Here is a 12,067-nt window from a genome sequence, read left to right as displayed (position 1 = left end):
CACAAACTCATCACTGTGGCACCATAACCTTGCCTTTCTTTGTCCCCAAGATCTTGTTTCACCAATTTTTAATTGTTTTATAATATGCTACTTTATTATATAGTTATTTTATAATGTAATAAACTCACTATTGATCATTTAGTTTATTACTTGTATTTACTATAATAAACACTGCTGTGATAAATACTTCTGAATCTATAGCATCATGAATTTTTCCTGAGATAATTTCTCCTAAAAGGAACAATGATATTAAAAATAAATGTACTTTTTTTTTCCAACATGAAGGGAATATTTTCTAGTCTCAAAGAAAAAACATATGTGCCTTTTAAATTTAAGCTGTATTAATAATTTTTGTAGAAAGTTAAAATTAGCTTTTTTGTCCCCAACCACCGTCTGTATTCCGGTGCTAGCATTTGCTGTCTGTCCATGCGTGCTGTTCATAATGTCCGTGTTCTTTTAATCTGCTTTTTCCCTTTAAACTTTATATTATGGTGTTACCACATTAGTGAAGAATTAGAGAAGTGCAACATTCTGTTTTCTTAGAATATTATGTCAGGGTTTTTTTCCCCTTCTTTTTGGGTTTTTCAAAACAGGGTTTCTCTGTGTAGCCCTGCCTGTCCTAGAACTTGCTCTGTAGACCAGGCTGGCCTTGAACTCACAGAAAGCCACCTGCCTCTGCCTCCCTAGTGCTAGGATTAAAGGTGTGTACCATCACTACATGGCAATACATCAGTTTTTAATGAATGGGCATTTAGGTTGTTTTCAGTTCACTGTAGCAGCATTAATTTTATTATTGTCATACTTAAGCATGTATCTGCATATTTGCCGAGGTTGTAGGGTCAGTTCCTGGGTAACAAATGGTTGGAGTTAAGTCTTTCACACATACATCACTTATAGGACCTGAATTTTCTGTTGAACATAACTGCCTATTTTTAGATCCATTTTTGTGGTTTCACTTAGATGTCCTCTCTCAAACAGTTGAGTGTTTCTTTCACATTCAATAATTCTGGTGAGCCGTCCTCCGCATGATGATGGATTGTTCCGTGGTAGAAGTCTCAGAAGGAGAAAGTGGTAGTACTGGTGTATCGGGAGGTGTGGAGAATATGGCAGTACTGGTGTATCGGGAGGTCTGGAGAATGTGGTAGTACTGATGTATCGGGAGGTGTGGAGACTGTGGCAGTACTGATGTATCGGGAGGTGTGGAGACTGTGGCAGTACTGGTGTATCGGGAGGTCTGGAGACTGTGGCAGTACTGGTGTATCGGGAGGTGTGGAGACTGTGGTAGTACTGATGTATCGGGAGGTGTGGAGAATATGGCAGTACTGGTGTATCGGGAGGTGTGGAGACTGTGGTAGTACTGGTGTATCGGGAGGTGTGGAGAATGTGGTAGTACTGGTGTATCGGGAGGTCTGGAGAATATGGCAGTACTGGTGTATCGGGAGGTCTGGAGACTGGTAGTACTGGTGTATCGGGAGGTCTGGAGACTGTGGTAGTACTGGTGTATCGGGAGGTCTGGAGACTGTGGTAGTACTGGTGTATCGGGAGGTCTGGAGACTGTGGTAGTACTGGTGTATCGGGAGGTGTGGAGACTGTGGTAGTACTGGTGTATCGGGAGGTCTGGAGAATGTGGTAGTACTGGTGTATCGGGAGGTCTGGAGACTGTGGTAGTACTGGTGTATCGGGAGGTGTGGAGACTGTGGTAGTACTGGTGTATCGGGAGGTCTGGAGAATGTGGCAGTACTGGTGTATCGGGAGGTCTGGAGAATGTGGTAGTACTGGTGTATCGGGAGGTCTGGAGACTGTGGTAGTACTGGTGTATCGGGAGGTGTGGAGACTGTGGTAGTACTGGTGTATCGGGAGGTGTGGAGACTGTGGTAGTACTGGTGTATCGGGAGGTCTGGAGAATGTGGTAGTACTGATGTATCGGGAGGTCTGGAGACTGTGGTAGTACTGGTGTATCGGGAGGTCTGGAGAATGTGGTAGTACTGGTGTATCGGGAGGTGTGGAGACTATGGTAGTACTGGTGTATCGGGAGGTCTGGAGAATGTGGTAGTACTGGTGTATCGGGAGGTGTGGAGACTGTGGTAGTACTGGTGTATCGGGAGGTCTGGAGAATGTGGTAGTACTGATGTATCGGGAGGTCTGGAGACTGTGGTAGTACTGGTGTATCGGGAGGTCTGGAGAATGTGGTAGTACTGATGTCCTTGTGGGGGTGTCAGTGCTCGGAAAGCAGAGCCCTACTTCTCATGTTGGTGACAGAGCTGACATCTCACTGCAGTCAGCCATACTTAGTTTCATTCAGCTGAAGATAGTGACATAGATTGGAGGGCAAATTATTGAAGAAGGTACATGAATTATTTCAAACAACCAGATTCATGACTTTAGGTTAATATAATTAAATCTAAATATAGAATATTAATAGAAACTAAAGCACAGTGGGACATCAGCTCTAATGAGTTGGTAAAATGTCAGCGTGTGTATATACATTACCTACTTTAGTGTCTACAGTTTGATCATACCTGCAAGTCCACAGAACTGGAAGCCATACTGTGGAGGGCGATGTGCTGATTAAAGCAGGTGTCTGGTTTGCTCAGAAGACGTTATTCACAGTCCATTGTCCAGTTTTAGATTAGCCAGGCTTTTCTGCCACTAATTTTTTGCCCTCTATACTTACAATGAAGAGTGAGCAAGATTCAAATTAATATCAAATGTTTTAAATTATTGTAGTTTTCCCTTAACCTGTGACATTGGGAAGTGTGATTTTTGAGACAGGCTGTCACTCTGTAGCCCAGACTTGCCTGGAATTCACGATATAGCCAAGGCTGGCCTTGAGCACCTGATCCTCCTTTCCCCACATCCCAGGTGCTGACTGAATTGGTCTTTTGAATCTCTGTGAGTGTGCACTGTGCACTACTGCACACGGGGCAGTCCGGTGGTGGCGCCTCATCGTCACTGTGTACACCTAGCTAGCTGCCTCTCTGGCTCCTGTCTCCTGGGGTGACAGCAGCTTGGGATACTACTGAGCCATCTTCTGAATGAGGGACTTTAAACAAAGATTTTCTAGTTAGCTAATTTGAATCCATTACAAGTTGTTAGTCATCATTATTGAGAACATTTCATTCAGCTGGGATACACTGGCTGTTTTGTTCGTTTTCGAGTTCTACCAGTGAGAGCCTGGCTCATTCGCTGTCACCCTTCTAAAGGGGGACACGTCTGCATAGGGAAGAAGCGAATCGACGTCTCGGGCCTTCTACTCAGTCCTCCACGCTCCTTTTAGGGTTTTCTAACAAACCGGAGGAGTGATGAGGTTTTGTTTTTTTCTTTCACTTTCATTTTCAGCAAACAAAGTTTTTGTGGTGCTATTGTTATTTTTTAATAAATCAAACTCTACAGAACAAGACCTCATGGTGGCTCATAATGTTGCCAGAATCTGCCAGAAAAGCGGTAAAGGAGATAAGGGGATAATGGCATTTCCTAATGTGGGGATTGTGCCAGAGCAGAAGAAATTTCAGGACAACGGTATACTGGGTAACTCTCCTGTGAGAAATTTCAGGAGAACGGTATGCTGTGTAACTCCCCTGTGAGATACAACATGCTATTAAAGGGGAATTTTAGTTCTTTGTTCCTTGTAGCTCAGTACACACTTGATATGTTTAAGGTATGTTCAGAGCAAGCATCTCTGGGTTCTGTTTTATTTATATTTTGGAGAAACAGGAGCATCTGGTTTCTTTAAAAACACACAGCCAACAAAAAGCCTGTCACACTTTAATGCTGTTTTCTCTACTCTGAATTCAAATTTGATTTTGTAATGTTCCTGTGGCCAGGCGTTGATGGTGTTCTGAATGAAATGAGAAATCTCAGGCATGTTTGTAGTTTTCAGATGGATTCTTCATTAAGGGACAGGGAAGGCTCGTGGAAAATTGGTGCCAATGAAAACTTACTTTCAACTTAATGTGAGCTTTCAATATTTTAGTAGTGACAGGTGATGAAACTACTGGATATTTCCATAGTTGAAGGAAGACCTCCCTCCCTGTGTAGAAGGCAGCAAAAGAAGGTGGCTACAGAAAGCAGGGTAGGAGGTACCTACCACACTGCTGTGACCTATGAAAGGTGTGGTTTGCTGACAAATCTTTCAGCATACACAAATGGCAGCTTCGTTATGTATACCGAGCTCTCACCGTCTGCTTTTAGTCCTGTTCTTTCTGCTGGTAGTCCTTAAGTGAGTTACTTTCCTTTTGTTTCTTTGGTATTTTCTTAAGCCAGTTTATTGAGGTTCTTGAATTTCATATCGTGTTCAATTCTGTGTGACATTTCAGATACAAATAGAACATGAGTCATTTGTAGGTCTCTATGTTCCAGGCATGGGTCTTGGTGCTGTGCCAAAGGAAATGTAATCATGGCAGCTGTAATACAAGGTGGATCTCATTCCTGTTCTTAACCCCCACAATGTGTGGAAGGGAAGAGTACACTCCATGTTCACCATTATTTGACTGGAAAAGGAACGATTTAGGATCCGAACAAAAGCTCCACCTACACCGTGATTCTCTTCACTGCTGGAGACTGAAACAGTGTTTGTTTCTTTCAGGCCGTAGCTTTGTTCTCTTTAGATATTAAATTGTTTTCTTCTCCCACATTGTTTCCTCTAACTGTCGTCATCACCCCGGAGATGTCTGTATTTTTAGACCAAAATTTAATACATTTTTAGAAGCATATTTAAAGCTAATTTACAGTGCTGTTGTACTGTAAAACTCATGCTTTTTCTTCAAGTGTGTGCACACATATGTAGCATGCGACTATAGGAAAGTGACAACTGTCGTGTTCCACTTACTCCTTCTAAAGACTTACTTGTTTGTGTGTCTGTGCACGTGTGTGTGCCCATGGAGTCCAGAAGGGACACTGGAAACCTCACCTGGAATTACTGGTGTTTCTGAGCCTCCAGATGTGGTGTCATCAGAGTAAATAGGGATAAACTGATGAATCGCAGAGGAAGGGCTGTTAGCTCTCTGCAGCCAGTTCTATGTCTCTCGCAAGCTACTTTTTAGTGGGTTTACTTGCCTGAACTGTTCGAATCCGTCTGACGAGGTCTGGTCATGTACCGCCTTCAAATGATGATTTACGTTTCCTTTGAATTTGGTCTTGCCTGTGTTGCCTTGGATACTCCTAATGCAAATGCTGCCCTCTGGTGTAGGGAGCTGCTCATCTGGGCCTAGTTTGCTAATTGCAAATGGACACTGACCTGCATTTACTCTGACCTTTCTCCTACTACAAAGAACACGTAGTTAGGAAATTACTTGTGGAGCGGTGAATTCCTGGTCAGGACTCCTTAAAAGTGATAGTAAACACTCCTGAACACACAAATGCATGCACATAAGCTGCCTCAGTCCTGTCAGCACAGCTTACAAAGGGCGCATCCTTAACCCAGAATCATTTTCCGTTAAGTACTACTTTCCCCAGTCTTGAAATGTGTAACTATATATTAACATTTTACTTGAATACAGTATAATCCCTTCAGTAAGGGAAATACCAATTAACCTAAAATCATGTAAGTCCTCATTCAGTCAAACCAGTGATCTTTGTTTTATCCTTTACTTTAGCATTTTGCAGTGACCAATTCAGTTATAATCCTAGGACTTCTAGTTTCAAATTATGCAAGAATTTGTGACATTTGTGAATTTTAGAAAATGTATATTTCAAAAATACGATTTTCTATCCTGGCGAAAAAGAATCATATGGTTTTTTACATTGATATTTATTATTGCTGTGTATGTGTGAGCACCTGCAGGGTGTACACTGGACACAGAAACTAAGCACAAAATGGCTAGATCTCGCCAAGGACCACATGTTTAGTAAATCTTAAGTCAAGATTCAAATCCTGTGTTCTTAATCACTGTATATGCCAGCTAGAGTGCAGTCGAGAAATACCGCACACTGCATAGATGTGCGGGAGCAGTTCCTTTCCTAGGACAGCAAAGTGACACGCTCTTGTTAGATTACTTATTTTACATATTTGTGTCCATGTATGTGCTGTGTGTTCACAGAGGACAAAAGTGGGTGTTGAATCCCAGGACTGAAGTCACAGGTGGTGCTGGAAACCATACTCGGTCCTCTGGAAAAGCAGCCAGTGCTCTTCACTGCTGAGCCATCTGCCCCAGCCTACACTGTTCCTTTCAAGCAGTGTTTATTTCACATAAAAAAACCACACATGTTCAGTTTATTTGTATATTTTAAAAGTGCTTTTTGGCTTATGAAGATGAAATTATTTTATTTCTGGAAAAAACTTACTACTGGTTTCATTTACCCAAATTCTATACTAGATAATATAAAATCTTTATTAATTTTTATTACTTTGAGAAAACAGACCTTTTTTTGTTCTTATTCAAGTGATAAAGGAAAAAAAAAACCACAGTAACATAATTTATAGGAAGAAACATAATGGTGCCCAGAAAGCAAGGCACCATTATTTATTGGGGGAAGGGGGTTGCTTGAGTTGGCTTTTTGTTTTCCTTTTTTTTTTCTTGGAGTCTTGTTTTTTTTTTTTTTTTTTGAGTATGCTGTAGCCAGGCTGGCCTCAAGCGCGTGGTGATCCAGCCTCTGAAGTACAAGGTCAAAGGCGAGATTTTTGTGAGTTATAAAGTCTTGCTTTGCAGCTGTACTAGTCAGACACAAGCGAGACTCATCTGTGAGGAGGGCACCTCAGTGAGAAAACGCTTTCATGAGATGGGGCTTCGGCAAGTCTATAGGGCATTTTCTTAACTAGTGGTGTGGGAGGGTCCAACCCATTGTGTGTGGTGCCACTCCTGGGCTGGTGGTCCTGGGTTCTATAAGCAGACATGACCTCTGTATCAGCTCCTGCCCTGTTTGAGTTCCTGTCCTGACCTCCTTAGATGATGGATAGAGAGATGTGGAAGTGGAAGTCAAGTAAACCCGTTCTTTCTTCCCCAAGTTGCTCTTGGATGTGGTGACTCGTTATAGCATGGCCACCCTAAGATGGCATCCTTCATACTTCAAACGAACCATCCTCTTCCTCGCCTCCCGAGTGCTCGGACGAGAGGCAGGTGCACTGTGCATAGCTAGGATGCTGACTTTGTACCCGATGAAGCTGCTCATCTCTAAAATAGGGTTTTCTTTTGATAACTTTACTAATTTTATCTACTTGCATTGCATTATGTTGTTATATAACATGAGATGTTTCTTCCAGTTAGTGATTTTAAAGAAATATTTGAAGTTAAAAGGAATTAAATAAAATGATCATCACTTTGGTGGCAAACTATGAATGGCTTTCTTAACATGAATGTCTTTGTTCTCAATTTCCTATTTTCCTTACATAAAACCAAGTAATTATATGGTGATCTCAGATCATCATAATTTGGAGAAGTGCTTGTATCTCTGCAGCTGAAATAGCACACAGGTTCTAGAGATTCTCAAGAAATACGAACGTGCCATAAAGAATCTTAAAACAAGTCTTTCTGTGAAACAGGAAAATAGTTTTAAATGGAAAACTTAAGATCTCATTATTAAAATATAATTAAGCTGGGCTGAGTTGATAAGTCGGGATGAATTCTGTGCTGTGGTGTGGTTTTAAACATTTTAAAGCAATTGTAAGGAAGCCAGCAAGAAGCGTGTAGGAGATTGTTAACTGTTAAGGACTTGTGTGTCACCGGAGAGCCATGCCAGCCTTCTGAAAGGCACAAAGCCTGCACCATCACTAGAAAACCGTCTGGAAAGTTGGGACATTTTCTTTTGCTGATGGTATGGCTGTCTTGAGCTTTACATAACAGCGACTTACTGAATGTTCCGAGCTTTAACCCCTTAGAGGAGAAAATCATTTAAACCAACATTTATTTCATTTTTCCACATTCTTTGGAAGTGAAGTATGACAGCTGTCTAAAGTGTGTGGCTGAGTATGTCTGTGTGTTTGAGAACAGTGAACCACAGAGTGATTAAAACAGAATTTAGTGCCTGAAATTGGAATTTGGCTGGGAGCCACAGGGATTGTTACTCTCTCCCACACTCTGACTGAGAGCCTTTTAGGGGGTGCAGGTGCTCACACATTACCGACAGAGGACTTTGTAGAGGGTGCAGGTGCTCACACATTGCCAGGGGTGAGCAGTCTCAAAGCAGAGGGAAGAGATTAAATAAAAACTACTGAGGTGAGAAGTTGAGTGCTTTACATAAATAGTAAACTGCATTTCATTTTATTTATGACCCCATATGTTAGGAAGGGACGCTGTTGAAGTAACAATCACTTAAAAAGCAACAACCAACAAACCAGTATTTAATTTGGTATTTAAAACCAATAATTAAAAAGTCAAATGGAAGCAATATCTAAAGTAACTAAGATAATTCATAACAAATAGCAGGAACCCAAGCTCTTACTTATTGGAAATATAATTCATTGCAAGTAAGCTACAATGTAAGGATGGAGTAAGGGCACACATTAGCAAAGTTCTATGAGATTCCCCTAACAATTTTAAAGGACTTCAGAACAAATTTTCTGTGCAAACACTGATGAATTATAATTTCTTCTAAGTTCGTTCATACATGACCTTATTTGAAGCACTGCATTCACTAGCACAATTCATGTTAATAAAATAGTTTTGAAACGTATTTTCTTTCTTAGGTATTTCACTAGTTTGAAAGGGAATTTTCCAGAGACTAGTCTGAATTTCTGTCGCAGCCTAAGCCTTTAATGAAGATATGCTTCTGAAAAATAAGGCATATTCTCTATAATCTGCCCATGAATAGAAAACAAATCTTTGGTTTTTTTGGTTAAAGTGGCAGAGAAGATTTTGCAAAAAGAAATACTAAATAACCAACACAAAGAGCTTTTAACAAGCAATGGGAACTCCAAACCCCATCAAGGTAAATAGAGTACCTAAGGCACCTCAGGTTCAGATGATACAATCATCTGCTTAGAGTTCGAGTATTCTATATACATGGTTCTTCCCATCTGCAGAAAGGGGAGCTGAAAAGGTGATGCCCACTGTGAGTGCTGTGAGTCAGAAGAGAGGGAAAGCTCGTGAGTGGGAGGGACACTGGAGAGCGTTCCCATGGTCACAGCATGACCAGTGCCCCTTTCCCGATTCTTAGTCCATTTCTCTCGACTTTAACTTCACTGCCTAACACACTAAGTGTCAAGGGTTTCACAAATGTAGATTTGAAGAAAAAAAGAGAAAAACCAAGACCCAAACCCATCAAATCTCCAAAGGCAACGTGGAAATGAATAACACTTTACTGTCGGGATTCCTTCATATCATGGGTTTGACAACTTAGCTAGCATGTTAACTCATTATACAGTTTCTTTCAGTTCTATCTAAAAACAGACCAGAACAAAATGGGGAAGATACAGAAGCCCCATCTGAGCATACATAAGGCCATGATGCTTAATGTGAACCACCGCTGCTTGGAGAAAAAGACATCCCACGTCCACTTCCAAGAGAAAGCTCTTGTCCAGTAGACTGTCCACTACCAAGTGGGGGCGTGTGGTGCTTAGACTTCAAAAACTCCTACAAAGTCACATGCAAGACAGTACATCTAGATTTGTGACTGGTAGAACATTTAAGGCTGTCATTTTCAAGTATCAATGTTTAGTGTTCCATTACCCAATCTGTGCAGTAGACAAAGCAGTGAGCACAAGTCCTGGAGGATAACAGAAGCTCGCTAAAGACAAGTCGTAGTTTAAGCAACAGCAAATTTAAATCTAAGAAAGGCCGGCAACACGATATGGATTAGATTATGCTTCCCTAAACTGCATGAGGTGGTTCTCACGGAAGCGTCATCTAACACTACTGTCTGTTGCATGGCGTTTAGAATAAGGCAGATCCATAGCAGATTGAGGAAGAAAACCAAATGGTACCAGCCAGTTACTAAGGTGGTTTGTCTCCAGTACACTGTGATGGCCTATTCCCCGAAAAGGTTCAGCAGTGGCTCCAGTACACCGAATAAGCTTTACAAAGAGACATGGAAGTTTGCTCCCCATATTTTTTTACACAGGGCTTTTTATGTAGGGACCCACATATCCTGTCTGCGGCATTAAAGAAATCACCATTATTTAGTTCTGGTTTAATAAAGTATGACATGGCTGGAGAGACCGTCTTGGGAAGCCTGTAGTATTGTTTGCCTTGTACTCTATGTGTATAAGCTGTGGGCTGTACCCTCTGTGGCTACGGAATCTGTAGCTCATGGAAGCCAAACACCCTCACATTCCACAGAACATGCTTAGATTCTAGGTCTTCCCTGACCCCACTGAAGGTTTCTAAGGTTTGTCAGCCCACTCCCTTCTTGTTTCCTTTGATGTACACAGCCAAAGTGGGAATTAGAAAAATGACCATCTAACTCAGAGAGCTACACTGAGTTCAGGATTATGGCAAACTATGACCCAATTTTTAAATTTGTACCTTAGCATGTATTTCATGCAATTTGGGGAACATCAAACTACATCTACAGTTGCCAGAAGCCTTGCTACCTTTTGATGCACATTAACTAAAATGTTTTAGTGTTCATGGTAAATGCAATTATGACCTATTAAACTTTTTGGCATTCTTTAAGAAAGCACATTAAGCTTCGCTATAGAAATGTTTATGTTATACTTAATTTGTGCTCAAGTAATAATAAAACATCAGTTGGTTTTGATTTCATAATTCTTTCCTCAGGTGTGGCCCATCTCCTGTACACTCGGAGCAACCTTTGGCTACGTGGCTGGCCTGGTGAGCTCACCACTCTGGATATACTGGAATAGAAAGCAACTCACATACAAGAGCAGTTAAGAGGAGGAAAGGGAGAAGCTGTTTCTTGGTGCAGATTCCATAAGGGCTGTGCAGAGGTGGATGGTCAAAGCCAAGCGGGTCCATTTACAGCACTGTTGTTTGTCAATGTTGTCTCAACGTGATGTGATTGTAGCTTTTAACTATGAAACCCCTGAGAGATTGTACCTTCTAGTTGAAATAAAGTATTTATAGTAGACTGTGGCTTCAGATGCTGTTTGCTGCCGCTTAGACCTTTAAGAAACATTCTCTGTGAACTCTGTAGAATGCTGGGGACAGGTTCCCTCCCCCCTCAAGTTAAACTGCTTCATTGTAAGAGGTCAGGACATTGCCGTAGCATTTCAAATGCTTTCTGGGAGAAATGGACAGTTTCCTTGGCCGCTACAGACTTTTCTCACGTAATCAAACAACAGTTTATACATCTTGATCCTATTCTTTTTTTAACTGTGTGTTTCTTTGGAGTTAAAATGGCTATGATAGCCTCATCAAAAACAGTCTTCAAACCCTTCTGGGTCAAAGCTGAACATTCCACATAGCAGCATGCGCCTATCTGGGAAGAAAAGAAAAGCCACGATTACATAAAACAGTTTTTATAGAACTCAGTAACAGCACATTCATTGTATGGGAAGTTGTAAAATACAGCTATGCCAATTAATACCCATATTCATAATCTCCAGAGGGAGACAGTTGTTGAAATGCTAGTGTATGGCCTTCTAGATTTCTCTATGAAAAGTTCATTCATCAAATAGATACTTGCTACTGCTTAAGTGCTGAGGACTAAAGGAGCACAGCAGACACAGGCAAGTGCTGGGGAGAAAGAGCAGAGGGAGTCAAGAGAAGCCTTTCAGGTCAAGGTTGAGCAGTGAGGAATCCCGAGGAGCCGAGCAAGACCCAAAGACCTATGTGGGAGGTACTTGACACAGCCCAGACAGCGGAGAAGCCGGAGGTGGGAGCGATAGGCAAGTGACTGCTCACTGTGTAGACGCTGGTCATTCTCCAGTGTCAGTGTCTCAGGATCGCCACGCTGCTCTGTCCCTACTGTGTTCTCCAGGTGACACATTGCTTCTGGCTCTCTAGCTCTATGCTCACAACCTTAGGCTTGATCTCTCTCCCTCAAAAAAAGAGAAAGTCTCAAGAGCAGGGAAGGAACTCAATGTTGTTCTGTTGTGTTGCCACCTGGCAAGTAGCGCAGTCTCCTTGGAGTGGAGGCCCGTGCTTGCCTCTGACCTGGTGGCCTAAGATGGATGCTCTTAGCCCACTTTCTGCAGGGACATACGCTCTCTGCTGACTAATTCATCTTATGT

The 12,067-nt window shown here is 41.8% G+C and overlaps 2 protein-coding genes across 3 annotated transcripts in view; one reads left to right on the top strand and one right to left on the bottom strand.

The window, feature by feature from the left end:
- Positions 1–10,967, top strand: part of Pigf (phosphatidylinositol glycan anchor biosynthesis class F) — a 28,157-nt gene extending 17,190 nt beyond the window's left edge. Inside the window, exon 6 of the mRNA XM_075955545.1 lies at positions 10,653–10,967. Within this exon, the coding sequence (XP_075811660.1) occupies positions 10,653–10,766 (114 nt within the window). The 3' untranslated portion in view covers positions 10,767–10,967. The remainder of the gene's footprint in view (positions 1–10,652) is intronic.
- Rhoq (ras homolog family member Q) overlaps positions 8,159–12,067 on the bottom strand; it is a 38,146-nt gene continuing 34,237 nt past the window's right edge. Inside the window, exon 5 of one of the 2 annotated variants that reach the window (XM_075955547.1) lies at positions 8,159–11,309. In XM_075955547.1, coding sequence (XP_075811662.1) covers positions 11,277–11,309 — 33 coding nt within the window. In that variant the 3' untranslated portion in view covers positions 8,159–11,276. Of the gene's footprint in view, positions 11,314–12,067 lie in introns of both variants that reach the window. The other variant, XM_075955546.1, reaches the window with a different exon arrangement.

The sequence above is a fragment of the Microtus pennsylvanicus genome, chromosome 21 (assembly GCF_037038515.1).
Source record: "Microtus pennsylvanicus isolate mMicPen1 chromosome 21, mMicPen1.hap1, whole genome shotgun sequence".
Classification (NCBI taxonomy): Eukaryota; Metazoa; Chordata; class Mammalia; order Rodentia; family Cricetidae; genus Microtus; species Microtus pennsylvanicus.
This window is presented reverse-complemented; position numbering and strand designations above follow the sequence as displayed.